Genomic DNA, 15,743 nt, shown 5'->3' with positions numbered 1-15,743 from the left:
TCACCTGTAACATAAGCTCAAAGTCAGTGTCTCAAAATGTGTCTGACATTTAATCACAGCAACACCTTTCCTTACAAAATATGTTTATTATCTTTCTTTTTCCAAATGTAGTAAGTGTAGAGTAATTATATTACACCCAACCTCTGGCAAGCCTTGATTTGTAATGTGTGTTAAATGATGGGGGAAAGCAAATGAACTGGACAAGAAATAAAAGCAGTTGAATAATGCGACAGTGTGCCATGGTGAGAATTCTTTCGCCCTGTGTCAGATGTGAGGAGGATGTCAATATTTTCGCACCTTCCCTTGATGTTGAACTTTGCTCCAGCCTTCAAGCCGATGGGACAAAGCTTCACTGCAGGGCAAGAATTCTGTGTCAAATGTCAAAGAATAAATTATGATATGAAGTATTCCAGTATATATGCAATCAGCGCTCTTCGACAACTCGGAAAGCCGGTATTTTTCAGAGCAATTAATCTCCTAAAATTAATGAAAGGTTTTCACACACGAATAAACAGCCTTGCCAAACCTTCAGCAACTGTTGTCACATTTGATAGTATGAGGAGTTTCCATCCCTGTGGGGTCTGTGTGAGGGTGAATTTTCATTTAATTTTCATTTAACTCATCAGCTGGGAATCCAGTGGGATTAAGTCCATCACTAATTTTACACCCCACCCAACATACTTAGGTGGAAGTTGGTGGCAGCGCAACTGGACAAGTAATCCAGAGGCCCGTAACGCTGGAGGGATCCGGTTCCAAATCCCATCTCTGCAGCTGGTGGGATTTAAATTTGATAATTGAGCTAATCTCCGTAATGGTGACAAAGAGGCAAATCCATCCAGACACGAGGAGAATGTGCAAACTCCGCACAGACAGTGACCCAAGCCGTGAATTGAACCCGGGTCCTTGGTGCTGTGAGGCAGCAGTGCTAACCACTGTGCCGCCCCTAAAGAAAGCCAGCAGGTGGGCTCGTGTCAAAACCCGGGATTGAATCAGGGACCTTTAGATCTTCAGTCTAATATTCTATCTGAGCTATTTTCAGAGTCTAACCGAGCTACTTCAGCTCTTCAAATCCCAGCAGCTTCCTGATGGTAGAGTTAGGTAACATCCCCATACCCGTATCCCACTCACCCCCCATCCCATATATAGGCATAATCTTGGAGAATTTCTTAAATCAGGGAAATAAAATATTTTCTTCTTGTCTGAAATAAATCAGTCTACAGATTTTATCTTCAACGCAGAGGTATAATATTAACATCTGTAAAAATATATAGATATATATATATGTATATATATTCAAAAATGAATATAAGAATAGACAAATACAATACTTCATTCTATGAAGAGCAGTTGCTTCATATGACCTGAATATATGATACACGGGAGTCACTGCCAAGCTTGTTCTTGGCTGTGCATTTGAACGTCCCTGAATCCTTTGCCGATAGTCTTTGGATCACCAGCGTTCCCTGCGGGTGTAACAGCTCGCTCCCAGTGGGGCGCCCCTTGCTGTAAGTGGAAAGCACCGTGTGGTTTGGCAGCTCCCACACAATCTCTGGCCTGGGAATTCCGATCGCCATGCAGTTGAGTTGGACGGGCGAGCCAGCCATCGCATAGACGGATTTGGGGGGTCCGTTGGTTATCCGAGGCGGGTATGCTATGACAATCACCGGTATTAATATGGAGGCATCACCAGCATTGTTGGATGCTTTGCAAACATAGTTGCCCCTGTCGTGTATGTTGGTCTCCCTCACATTCAAAGTCCCATTCTCAAACAGGATATACTTTGCGTTTATTTGAGGTCTATCAAGGACATCGCCACTCGGTACAGTCCACACAATTTTTGGCGTTGGACTGCCATTGGCAGAGCAATGAAGATATAAAGCATCCCCGCTCATGCTCCGTATTAAGCCAAGTGGCTGAGTGCTTATGGTGGGCTTTAGGCCAACCTCCAAAATAATTAGTTTCTCTATGTAGCCGATTTTATTTTTAGCCGCGCATCGGTATTTCCCTGCATCCACCGCGGTCGGGCTGTGAATGAGAAAGGTGCCGTCGCTGTTTATTTGGTAGCGACCGGCCTTGTGCACGCCCATGAACCGTGTTCCATTGGGAAGGATCCATATAATCTCCGGAGGCGGGTAGCCGTCAGCGGAGCAGTTCAGGGTGGTGGTTTTCCCGGCGAGGGCAATGATTTTCACATTGAACGGGTTCTTGAACATTGGTCTCCTTAACCTTCGGGTCACCTCCAGGCTGACCACCAAAATGGCCTCCCCGCCATCGTTGCGCGCCACGCAGATGAACTCGGCTTTGTCGGAAGACCGGACGTGGCGGATTTCCAAAGTGCCGTTGAGGTGGACAACGATCCTGCTCCCATAGTAGGGGGCATTCAACAAAATGTTATCCGGCATGATCCACATGATCTGAGGCCTGGGCGACCCCTCGGCCCGGCAGTCAATCAGTTTTCTGGAGTGCCTCACTGCAAAATCCTTGATCACCGTCTTATTCTTATACAGGCCATTTATGATAGGTGGTCTTGAGCCCACGTCCAAATGGAAGAGATCTGTGTCATCGCCGCCAGGGTTCCGGGCGATGCACATGTACTCCCCAGCGTCGGAGAGGCGGGTATTTTTGATTACCAGAGATCCATTGGAATGTAGATTATACCGAGTTTTGGAGAAAGATATGATTTCATTTGTTGGTAGCATCCACAGTATCTTTGGCAAAGGCTTTCCCACGGCTTGGCAGTGAAACATTGCATGGTCTCCACTTTTCACCTTCAGGAATCTCTTGTGTGGCTCTTTGATAAGCGGTGCCGCCGTCACTACGGTTACGTGAACCTTCATCTCATCCTTGCCAAGGGTGTTCTGTGCATAACACGTGTAATCCCCTTCTTCGGCCATTCCCACTTTATTGTAGTAGAGAGTCCCGTTGCCAAACACAACATACCTCCGGGTCCTGCTGCCGCTGTCATCGGCCTGCAGAACGTTGTTGACCATTGTCCCATCGGGCAAGCTCCAGGAGATGTCGGGCTTGGGGGATCCGGAGGCCTTGCAGTCCACCTGGAGGTCGGCTCCGTACGAGACGTGCTTGTGAACGGATTGCTTGTGTTCGATCAGAGCTGGCTTCATGGACACGTCGATTTTCAACGACATCATGTCGTCTCCCACCTGGTTTCGGGCAATGCACAGGTAGTTCCCGGCATCCCTCTCGGTGATAGACTCGATTGACAAGGTCCCGTTGGGTAACACCAGAACACGGCTCGCCATTCTGAAAGAAAAAAATACAGAACCTCCCGGTCACTAACGCAAAAGGCAACAGGAAAGAACAAAATCCAATCAAGGCCTGAAAGGAAATAGGGGAGAGAAATGCTAAAATAAACATTAAAATAAAAAGACTGGACAACAACTTGCATTTATATAGCACCGTTAAATTGTTTTTGGGTTTTAGCAAAACCATGCATGTTTCTAAGTAGATCGGAAATGATGGTTGTTTTGTTGACTCACTTTGAAGTGAATATCCCATTACTAATTACATCAAAATCATCAGCCTAATTCAGTTCTCCAGCTTCTGTTGACCATAATTAATTATATTTAGTTAGGCATTCAGAAGAACATAGGAATGTTAGAAGCAAGAGCAGCCGTAGGCCATTGGGCCCCTCAAGTCAATTCCGTCCTTTAATAAAATTATTTCTAATCTTCCATTTCAGCTACACCTTTCCACAATATCCCCACATCCCTCAATTCTCTTAGGATCCAAAAATCTATCAATCTTTGCCTTGGGTGGCACGGTGGCACAGTGATTAGCACTGCTGCCTCACAGCGCCAGGGACCCGGGTTTGATTCCCAGCTTGGGTCACTGTCTGTGTGGAGTTTGCACGTTCTTCCTACGTCTGCATGGGTTTCCTCCGGGTGCTCCGGTTTCCTCCCACGGCCTAAAGATGTGTGGGTTAGGTTGACTGGCCATGGTAAATTTCCCCTTAGTGTCAGGGGGACTAGCAGGGTAAATATGTGGAGCTATGGGGACAGTGGCTGGGTATGATTGTGGTCAGTGCAGATTTGATAGGCTGAATGGCCTCCTTCTGCACCGTAGAGATCCTATGTTGAATCAATGACTGAGAATCTGCAGCTATTGGGAGTAGAACATCCCTCAGATTCCCAGCCCTTTGAGTTTGTGAATTTTTCCTCAGCGCAGTCCTAAAAGGACAATCCTTACTCAGAGACTGTGACCTTGATTAGACCTCCCCAGCCATGGGAAACAACCTCCCAGAATTTACCTTGTCAAGCCCCTTAAGGATTTTATATATTTCAAACCTCTCATTTTAGGAAATGTAGACACATTCTACTCAATCTCTCCTCATGGAACATAAAGTAAAACATGGGAGGGATTTTATGGCTTCGCTCGTCCCGAAACCATAAAATCCCACCCGAGGTCAATGGACTTTCTCATTGTCCGCCTCTCGTCCGCTCCGATTCCTGTGGCGGGCGTGGCAGTAAAATGCCGGCCCATTTTTCTCATCCAGCAAACACTGGCTCTTTGAAAGAGTTGTACAATTTATCCTCACACCCCATAATCCTGTAAATTAATCTTCTTCAAGCACATATCCGATTGCCTTTGCAAAGATCCTGTAAGATCTGATTCTATCACCTTTACTGGTGATGCGTTCTTCCTACAGTGTTGTACCGAGAATGGTCTGCAACGCTGCAGAAATTTATAAGCTTAATTTTATTATTTTTGTATCTAATGTCCCAATTTGCAAAACCAAGTATCTCATATGCTTTCTTAATTGCCTTATCAACTTATATAGTACCTGTCATATTTTTATAATGATATAAACACACAAATCACTTGTAATGGATTGGGTAAACCCATTGTGGGTTCTTATTATTAAGACTAGGCACATGAGAATAAAAATACATCAGCATATATGCTCTATCTTCAAGGATAGAAAGCAGCAGCAGAACTGTGTGGGTGTGTTCTGCTCTAAAGCAAAAGTGAAACTAAGACTGGACAGCATGACACACTTCCCTTCTAGTGATGTCATGTTGCTATTCCTTAAAGAAATATTACGTTGGTGGTATAGTGGCGAGCACAGCTGCCTTCCAAGCATTTGACCCAGGTTCAATTCCCGGCCATCTCATTAGTAGCTTGTTTAGAGCCTTTTGGGCAGCACGGTGGCACAGTGGTTAGCACTGCTGCCTCACAGCTCCAGGGACCCGGGTTCAATTCCTGACTTGGGTCATTGTCTGTGTGGAGTCTGCATGTTCTCCCGATGTCTGCGTGGGTTTCCTCCGCGTGCTCTGGTTTCCTCCCACAGTCCGAAGATTTGCAGGTTAGGTGCATTGGCCATGCTAAATTGCCCCTTCATGTCCCGGGATGCATAAGTTAGAGGGATTGGGAGGAAAATATGTGGGGTTTCAGGGATAAGGCCGAGGTGGGATTGTTGTCGGTGCAGACACGATGGGCCAAATGGCCTCCTTCTGCATTATAAGCCTTTTATGGTACAACATCCCTTTTCTTCTTCAAGACACTTTTCCCCCTTCCAATGGAGTATAAATGTTTACAATACATGTTCATGGTTAGTTTCCATTTGAAAATTGTATAGAACTGATGAATCTATGAGTCACTAAGGTGAAGAGGTGATCTTCTGGTAGGCCCAGACCTTGCATTGGTAACCTTGTCTGGAGGTTTCTTTAAATGTTCACAGTGTTTTTAAGTTTATTTATTTGTGTCACAAGTAGGCTTACATTAACACTGCAATGAAGTTACAGTGAAAATCCCCTAGTCGCCACACTCCGGCACCTGTTCAGGTACACTGAGGGAGAATTTACCATGGCCAATGCACCTAACCACTTGTAATGGATTGGGTAAACCCATTGTGGGTTCTTATTATTAAGACTAGGCACATGAGAATAAAAATACATCAGCATATATGCTCTATCTTCTTTGGACCAGTCTTTGGACTGTGGGAGGAAACTGGAGCACCCGGAGGAAACCCACCCAAACATGGGGAGAACGTGCAGACTCCACACAGATAGTGACTCAAGCCAGGAATCGAACCCGGGTTCTGGCGCTGTGAGGCGACAGTGCTAACCACTGTGCCACCGTGCCGCCAGTGATCTGATCTGTGGGATTGTCATTCTTGGATGTCTTTTCTGGTTGCATTTGGAATCTATTCCTGGGTGTAATAGAGCTATACGGTGGTTGTGTCGATGGAATGAATCTGATTAGTCCTTGCTTACGGCTCACTTTTGTACCTTTTTGTGTAATGACCTAATAGGACCTTAGATAAAAGCAAATTACTGCGGATGCTGGAATCTGAAACCAAAAGAGAAAACCTCAGGAGGTATGGCAGCATCTGTAAAGAGAGAAAAGAGCTGACGTTTCGAGTCCAGATGACCCTTTGTCAAAGCTAAAAGGCATGGAAAGTGGGAGATATTTATACAGCAGGGTGAGGGGATGAAAGGTGAGTCATAGCCACAGAAACCAGGGGAGAGAAGCTGAAATCACCTTCCGGCTGGGCACTTTACAGCCTTCCGGTCTCAACATCGAATTCAACAACTTCAGATGATTTGCTCTACCCCACCTCCACCCCTTTGTTTTCATTCTATTTTATTTAATTTCTTCACTGTTCTCAACCTTTTATTTCTTTATTATCTTTCTTCATTTTTCTTCCCCCCTCACTCTTTCCCCCACTTCATCCCCCTTTCCTTACCTTTTCTCCCCCCTGCTTCCCCTTCTCTACATTCTAACTCTGTCCCATCTACACTGCCGCCCCCCCCCCCCCCAACATCTACATCTGTCACAGCTTACAGCTTTTCTGCCATTTGGCCATTCACACCCTTTATTCTCTCTGTGGGCTGCCATTAGCAGTCTTTTCCCCTGGTTTTTGTGGCTATGACTCATCTTTCATTCCCTCCCCCTGCAGTATAAATATCTCCCACTTTCTATGCCTTTTAGCTTTGACAAAGGGTGATCTGGACTCGAAACATCAGCTCTTTTCTCTCCTTACAGATGCTGCCAGACCTGCTGAGATTTTCCAGTGTTTTCTCTTTTGGTAATAGGACCTTAGGTCTGGTCAAATCCTTGTCACTTCGGCTGGTTGTCATATACATTCTGTGGGATCCTGGATGCAAACCTATTGGCCCAACTTGGCAATTCTGTACCCGGATATTTATCATGCATGTTGGTCATCTTCTCTCGCAGTTTTAAAAGTTGCTGTGTTAGAGTACAAATCAAAAACCTTCAGCGCTCAGTAATTATAGATCCCTCTGCCCTTCAGAATGTACCATTTAAAAAAAATTTGTTCATGGGACATGGATGTCACTGGCTGGGTCAGCAATTATTGCCCATCCCTAGTCGCCCTTGAAACTGAGTAGCTTGCTAGGCCAATTGAGAGGGCAGTTGAGAGTCAACCACATTGCTGTGGATCTGGAGTCACATGTAGGCCAGACCAGGTAAGGACGGCAGATTTCCTTCTCAAAAAGACATTAGCGAACCAGGTGGGTTTTTTCGACAATCGATAATGGTTTCATGGTCATCAGAAGATTCTTAATTCCAGATGTATTTTATTGAATTCAAATTCCACCATCTGCTGTGGAGGGATTCGAACTCGGGTCCCCGGAACATTAAGATTAGATTATACATTTGGATTATACTGCCTCTCCACGTCAATTCCTCCAGTACACCGTATCCAAACTTACTCGGATTAACTTGCACCTGCCATGTGTACGAATACAGAGTATAGTTCTGAAACTACTAACTTAGATGGGTGGACCATCAGACGCTTAGGTAGAGGCTCAAATGAAAATAATTGGACTAGCCATCCTAGGGTGGAATCTTCCCGTCCCAGCCGCCACGGGAATCATAGCAGGCGGGATATGGACCGTGCAAAGGTCTGTTGACCTTGGATGGGATTTTCCGGTCTTGGGGTGAGTGTGGCTGGAAAATCCCACTCTTTCCAATGGTCACCGTGGAATTCACAAACCAATGAAAGAGACTAAACAGTGTTTCGATATCACACTGTGTCTAATTCGGAAAGCGCTGTTTCCCTTTACTACTCAGGTAAGTCAACTCGGGGCACACTTACGCTTTGTTTTAAGACGTCTTTAAGAGCTGGGCTCTGGTGAATATTGTGCTCTGGGGAGATGTAGAGCTTGTCCAATGTGCCAAACTGAATATATACATTACTGCTTACAGACTGCAGCATGTCTAATCCTGGAAATGAGTCACTGGTAACTTTCTCCATCCCGTGGCTGCCAGACACAGACTCATTTAGGCTGCCACATATATTTTACTAAGACCTTAACAGGCCCTCACACAGTAAAGTCACCCTTGCTGCTGCCGCTGATTAATTACCTAAACGTACACGCTGTAGTTAACGTTTTATGACTTTATCGATTTAATTCATTTTGACATTCATTGCAGGAATCATTAACACTGGGAGGCCTTTGGCAAAGAGGCTGTGAGAAGTTGCGTGAAATTGGAGCTGGAACATGGAGGTGTGAACAGTTTTAACGGGATTTTTCTTCCTGCCTTTGGAGTCACTGCTGCTCCACCTCTCCCTCTCAGACACGCAGACTGAAGGGCAGCATGGTGGCACAGTGGTTAGCACTGCTGCCTCAGCGCCAGGGACCCGGGTTCGATTCCCGGCCTCAGGTCACTGTCTGTGTGGAGTTTGTGCGTTCTCCCCGTGTCTGCGTGGGCTCCCTCCGGGTGCTCCGGTTTCCTCCCACAGTCCAAAGATGTGCTGGTTAAGTGCATTGGCCATGTTAAATTCTCCCTCAGTGTACCCAAACAGGCGCCGGAGTGTGGCGACTAGGGGATTTTCACAGTAACTTCATTGCAGTGAGAATTGAAGCTTACTTGTGACGCTAATAAATAAACTTAAACTTAAAGCTGGGAGTGTGTGAGGGTAAATAGATATCCTATTCACCACTTTTTGTGGGCAGACATTTCTGATCCAGCAGTTACAGATCCTGGCAGAGCTTGCCATTTGATCGATGTTTCCTGCTCCCTCTCTCTCTCTCTGGAAAAATATCCAGGGTGGCACAGTGGTTAGCACTGCTGTCCCAGAGCACCAGGGACCCGGGTTCAATTCCGGCCTTGGGTCACTGTCTGTGTGGAGTTTGCACGTTCTCCCTATATCTGCGTGGGTTTCCTCCGGGTGCTCCGGTTTCCTCCCACAGTCCAAAGATGCGCAGATTAGGTGGATTGGCCATGCTAAATTGCCCCTTAGTGTCAGGGGGACTAGCTAGGATAAATAAATGGGGTTATGGAGACAGGGTGGGATTGTGGTTGTTGCAGACTCGATGGGCCAAATGGCCTCCTTCTGCAGTGTAGGGATTCTATGATTCTATACCAGGGTGAATGGCCTGCTGATGATCACAAACTTGCGGCATGTGAACTCCCAGGATCCACCTGCAAGCTACCACACCTTGGCACGACACCTAGCAACACCAATTGTGTTGTCACCACCAATGCAAATTGACTAACTTTTCTGTAGGCATTTCCATCACAGTTAATACTCAATACTGGTATTTTTGAAAGGATTGTAGTAGAGTCGTTGTAAACTGCCAAGTGGACAGTGTATTTACATCAGAACCTAGGAATTCCTCTGGACTTTATTAACAGGCAGATACCCAACATGTTTGCATGCTCTGCTTTGTCTGATATTTTACTGGTGACCTTAACCTGCTGATAAAAAAAACTAACATTAAACTGACAGACAAGCGATGATGTATAAACATTTTAAATGTTCACCTACTTATACTGCCAACTCTAACTTTTGGAATTGGAAGCCAGATAGTGGTCTTTTAAAGCTGTTGTCTGTATATTTAAAATAAATATTGCTCCACTCTTTGCAAATTATCACTTAATTTGAATTTAATATGAATTTTGGGTTTGTCTCCAGTTCCACAAATCTTCAGGAGCTATTTCTGGAAATTCCCCACATCAATAACAGTTCTGCCTTCTGTCCCTTTGCAAAGCATCGACAATGAACAGCCAAAACCTTTGACCCTGTGTTGGATCAGACTGCAGCTTCAGAGAGCGCTCTGATGATGTTTAGTTGTAAGTGTTTAAACATCTGTGACTGGCAAACTCTTGCAGAGATGAAGTTTACCAGTTGTCCGTCCAGACGTTTGGTAGTTACAGAACTTCAGTGTTGCTGGAAAAAGACAGTTCGTTGAAGCTTTTTCTTCTTGCACTCACCAGGACAATTGGAAGGGGCAGTAACAACTTTATGCTGTATGAGGAGAGTGTGCTGATTGGTTGGCTAGTGGTTGGTCGAGGTGTTGCCATGGTGAATGCACCAGTTGGTAGGACAGGCAGTTAATTGCCAAGCATTGTTTGAAATTTAAATCAGACAACCTGACTCTTATTGGGCAAGGCATTGTCCTGTGCCCAGCGAATGGCTATTGCTTATTTTGTTTTGCTGAAACAGGCGCAATGTGTGTACCTGTTCTTTATGCCTGCAAAGAACAAGGCCCTGTGTATTAATATATTTAGCTTCCAGTACGCGCAAATTTGCCACACTGCCAACCGAGCTGACAATCTTAAATTGATCACCAGCACATTGACGAATATTTAGCAAATGTTGATTAATTGCAGAATCACATCTAATGTTGGACACTGTGTTTTGCGTTTTCCAAACACAGGCTGGTTGGATACTGCCTATACTTTGCATATTTCGGACACTGGAAAGGATTTGCTATTTATAGGTTCCACCAGCCTTTGGGACGCACGGCCTACATACCTAGCTTTACACTGGTAATGACAGCCATAAAACCACATTACTGATTGGTGCAATAGGCAGCAACCTCCTTTTGGCTTGATGATAGCTTCCTGTTTGTGGCAAATACCACTCATGTTGCTACTACATAGTAGCAGTGTGAACCAGCTAGCTTCACCTATTACTGAAATCTTTGAGATACCTTGCGTGTAGGTCCACAGTTCCCTAAAAGGCGGCCAAGGTGATTAAGTAGGCATATGGCATGCTTGCCTTCATTGGCTGGGGCATTGAGTACAGGAGTTGGCAAATCAATGTGCAGCTTTATAAAACCTTGGTTAGGCCATATTTGGAGTATTGCGTGCACTTCTGGTCGCCACATTACCAGCAGGACATGGAAGCTTTGGAGAGAGTGCGAAGAAGGTTCACCAGGATGTTGCCTGGTCTCGAGGGTGTCGGCTATGAGGAGAGGTTGAATAAACTAGGATTGTTTTCACTGAAAAGACAGAGGCTGAGGGGAGACCTGATAGAGGTCTACAAAGTTATGAGAGGCAGAGACAGGGTGGGTAGTCAAAGGCTTTTTCCCAAGGTGGAAGTGTCAATTACAAGGGGGCACAGGTTCAAGGTGAGAGGGGAGAAGTTTTTCATGCAGAGAGCGGTGGGTGCCTGGAACGCGCTGCCAAAAGAGGTGGTGGGAGCAGGTACATTAGCAACATTTAAGAGGCATCCAGATGGGCACATGAATAGGGAGGGAATAGAGTGATGTGGACCGAGTATAGGCAGAAGGTTTTTTTTGGTTTAGTTAGGGCATCATGATCGGCACGGGCTTAGAGGGCTGAAGGGCCTGTTCCTGTGCTGTACTTTGTTCTTTGTTCTTCGAGAGTAATCTGAGGTAGACTGGACACTCCTCTGGGCCAAAAATGATAGCTTTAGGCATGTTCATGGTAAACAGCACAAAACGATTTGATCACAGTAGCCTTTATCATGCAGGATGTCTTTGACGTGCCCTATTTCAGCATCAAGCTTGCCTGGTGAGCAGATGGCACACATTCTTTTTATAAGTTTGCCAATAAGACCAGTCTGATAGCGTGTGGAACTGTAAGAGTCCCAATGCATGTATTGACCAATTAAGGTAGGCTTGTTTCGGTAGAGAACCTCCTGGCAGATTTCTCAACTTTTATGTCAAGGACAGTAAGAAGTCTCACAACACCAGATTAAAGTCCAACAGGTTTATTTGGAATCACGAGCTTTTGGAGCGCTGTTCCTTCATCAGGTGAGTCACCTGACAGCTTTAGGCATGTGTCAAGTGAGTCACCTGATGAAGGAGCAGTGCTCTGAAAGCTCGTGATTCCCAATAAACCTGTTGGACTTTAACCTGGTGCCGTGAGATTCTTACTGTGCCCACCCCAGTCCAACGCCGGCATCTCCACATCATTATATCAAGGAGAAGGAGTTCATTTGGCTGCTGCATTTCAAAGGTGAATTTGACATCCAATCAACACTCTCTTCTCATACAGTTTAAAGTTTTTGTTTCCCCTGTCATTGGTATTGTCCTGATGAGTGAAAGATCAAAAGCTTCGACAAAATGTCTTTTTACAGCAATACTCAAATGATCAGTTCATGTGCTGGTGACTTCACTGTAATGTAGCATACAGTTTAAACTTTTAGCAGTACTATTTTAAAAATATGTCAGTTTTCTTTATCCAGTGGTAATTTAAGATCCTGAATGATTTGCATTTGCACAGTTCCTTATCATCGCTTTCAGTTATGTCATCATGAATGTCATTGAATTGTATCCAAATTGTGGCACACTCACCTCTGAATCAGAAAGTTGTAAGTTCAAGTGCCACTCCCGAGCACAATATCTAGACTGACAGTCCAGTGCAGTACTGAGGGAGTGCTGCATTATTGAAGGTGCCATCTTTCATGTAAGATGACAAACCGGGAGCTCATATATCCTCGATGTAAAAGATCTCAGGGGATGTTTTGAAAAGGAAAAGAAGTTCTCCCTGACATACTGGCCAATATTTATCCCTCAATCAGCATTGTCTGGAATTCTCCAGCCGTTCATGCCCTGTCACTGCAAACGAGGATGGAAAGTTTGACACTCAACCAAATCTCTGTTCACTGCAGCGGGGCCAGTGAATCCCACTGGCGTGAATGGCCGGAGAATTCCAGCCAATATGAAAACAGACTGACTGCTACATTATTGATTGATTACTGTTACAGATTGATTCCTACATTACAACATTCACTACGTTTCCCAAGTACTTTATTAGCTGTGAAGCACTTTGGCACATCCTGAGGTTTTGAAAGGTGCTATATAAATGCAAGTCTTTCTTTTTAACCATTTTTTTTAAGCCAGTCTTTCTGAACCTCAAGTGGAGGGCGAAGTGGCAAGCTTTGCAGATGACACCACGATTGGTGGCAGAGTGGACAGTGAAGAAGGTGATCTAGGATTGCAATAGTATCTTCATCAATTGGACAGCAGTGCTAACCAGTGTGCCAAAGACAAAATTGTACCCGCCTCTGGCAGCTCGTACCAGACACCCACCACCCTCTGTGTGAAAAAATTGCCCCTCTGGACCCTTTTGTATCTCTCACCTTAAACCTCGGCCCTCTAATTTTAGACTCCCCTATCTTTGGGAAAAGATGTTCACTATCTAGCTGATCCATGCCCCTTGTTATTTTATAGACATCTATAAGATCATCCATAAGTCTCCTGCGCTCCAAGGATAAAAGTCCCCGTCTAGCCTCTCCTTGTAACTCAAACAATCAAGTCCTGGTAGCATCCTCGTAAATCTTTTCTGCACTCTTTCTAGTTTAATAATATCCTTTCTATAATAAGGTGACCAGAACTGTACAGTATTCCAAGTGTGGCCTTACCAATGTCTTGTACAACTTCAACAATATTGGCAATTTAGCATGGCCAATCCACCTAACCCACGCATCTTTGAACTGAGAGAGGAAACCGGAACTCCCGGAGGAAACCCATGTGGACATGGGGAGAACATGCAAACTCCGTACAGACAGTGACCCAAGCCGGGAATTGAACCTATGTCCCTGGTGCTGTGAGGCAGCAGTGCTAACCACTGTGCCACTGCGCCACCCATAAATGGGAAATGGTAAATGGGAAATACAAATGGGTAGCTTTTTAAAGTTAACTTACCATGGGAAACTGCTAGGATTGGATGAAATGTTGGCTTTTACACCCGTTCATTAATTTCAGTGGAGGGTAATATTGCCGGAGGGGTAAAATCTGCATCAGACTCTTTGTGTTCCCTCCCTGGTGAGTTTGGTTAAATTTGCTGCAAAGGTATTACCTGGAGCCGTGTTTAAGGGAAACCAGCCAAGAAAGGAAAGGGGACATCTTACCGGTGCCATTGATCCACGACTAACTTGGAAGGTAATCTCCAAATGATTTTGGGTTTTGGATCCCCTGTCGCTGAGCAGTGCAGTTGTAGTTTATCTCCATAGTTCACTTTGATGTTGCTGGGAGAAATGGAAACAATCTTTGGGATCTCCTGTTTGCGCTCCACCATTAAACTTACAACCCTCCTCTCCGATCCAGTAGAACTTGTAGCTATGCATTCGTAATTCCCACTGTCAGATGGAGTTAAGGATTTGATATAAAGTGTCCCATTGGTGAAGACAAATAGTTTTGTGTTGACGAACTGCAAAGGTTTGATTTCAGTGCCATCAAAAAGTACCCAATGTACAGTGGGTGGAGGGGTCCCCATGGCAGTGCAGGGCAGTTTGATGTTCTGCCCTACTTCTCCTTTGACTCTTTGGTGCCTTGCTTCCATGATAGCCGGGGGCTGAGCAACCACCTGCATCCTCACCGTGACCGTATCGATTCCAGCCGGATTGCTGGCCACGCACCTGTAATTCCCTCGATCGTACACGGTTACTGCTTTAATCCTGAGGGTGCCATCAGCCAACACCGAGACTCTCCCGTTAAATGGACTGCTGTTTCTCACCATGGTCCTGTTGGAGAGAATCCAGGAGATGGTTGGGGCTGGTCTCCCCTGAGAACGGCACTTCATCTCCACTGGATACCCTGCATGGACTGTGATGTCCTTCATTCGAGGCTCCGATATCTTGGAAGGGTAAGCCACCACGGACAGAGTGACGAGAAGTTGTTCTGAACCGTGCTGGTTCTCTGCTGTGCAGAGGTACTGTCCACGGTCCTGAACTTTGATTTTCTGAATGGACAGTGTGCCATTTGGAAATACCTCAAATTTATTGCCACGCTTGGCTTTAGTTGTGACTGTTGCACCTTTAACAAGATACAAAGACTTATAATCAAACAAATAAGCATTTAATACAGAATTTTAAAAATTCATTCATGGGATGTGGACTGAGCCAGCATTTATTGTCCATCCCTAATTGCCCAGGAACTGGTAAAAGGTATTACTGTATATCATAGGCTCAACTTATTCAAATTGCAGGTTCTTTGGAAATTATCTGTGTTCCTTAAAATGTCAACTATAAGAACGAGAGTAGGTGAGTGAAGATTTTAAATTTTAAAGTTAAGTGAAGTGAATGCTATAAAATAGCAGAGTCAAGACACCTTCGAGAATCATGGCACCCGATAGGTATAGAATCATAAAGCCCTGTAGAATCATAAAACCCTACAGAATCATGGCACATTATAAATATTGGCTGGAATTCTTTGGCTGTTCACACCCCACTGCCACTGCCAGCGAGAATGGAGAATTTGGTGCTCAGCTAAATCTCCATTCACTGCAGCAGGAAGGGAGAATCTTTCGCAAGAGATCTCAAGCCATTGGATTACAGGTGATGCCTGACTGGAGTCACAATATCACTTTTTGTGTCTGCTTCATTTAAACAGCTTCCCACAAGTGGCATCATGATGGATAACTGCCCTAAGATACGATTGAAGCCTGCAAGCATGCATGGATGAAGGAGTGCATGAGTAAATGAATGAGTAAATGGATGAGTAAATGAATGAATGAGTAAATGAATGAATGAATGAATGAATGAATGAGTAAATGAATGA

The 15,743-nt window shown here is 45.0% G+C and overlaps 1 protein-coding gene across 1 annotated transcript in view; it reads right to left on the bottom strand.

Annotated features, from left to right (window-relative positions):
- Nucleotides 1–1,152: 1,152 nt before the first annotated feature.
- igsf10 (immunoglobulin superfamily, member 10) overlaps nucleotides 1,153–15,743 on the bottom strand; it is a 30,513-nt gene continuing 15,922 nt past the window's right edge. Inside the window, exons 6-7 of the mRNA XM_078204856.1 lie at nucleotides 14,096–14,999; nucleotides 1,153–3,261 (exon numbers count right to left, since the gene is read on the bottom strand). Of these exons, the coding sequence (XP_078060982.1) occupies nucleotides 1,353–3,261; nucleotides 14,096–14,999 (2,813 nt within the window). The 3' untranslated portion in view covers nucleotides 1,153–1,352. The remainder of the gene's footprint in view (nucleotides 3,262–14,095; nucleotides 15,000–15,743) is intronic.

Source organism: Mustelus asterias, chromosome 3 (genome assembly GCF_964213995.1).
Source record: "Mustelus asterias chromosome 3, sMusAst1.hap1.1, whole genome shotgun sequence".
Taxonomy (NCBI): Eukaryota; Metazoa; Chordata; class Chondrichthyes; order Carcharhiniformes; family Triakidae; genus Mustelus; species Mustelus asterias.
The sequence above is the reverse complement of the archived record's forward strand: the minus strand, read 5'-3'. Positions and strand labels throughout refer to the sequence as shown.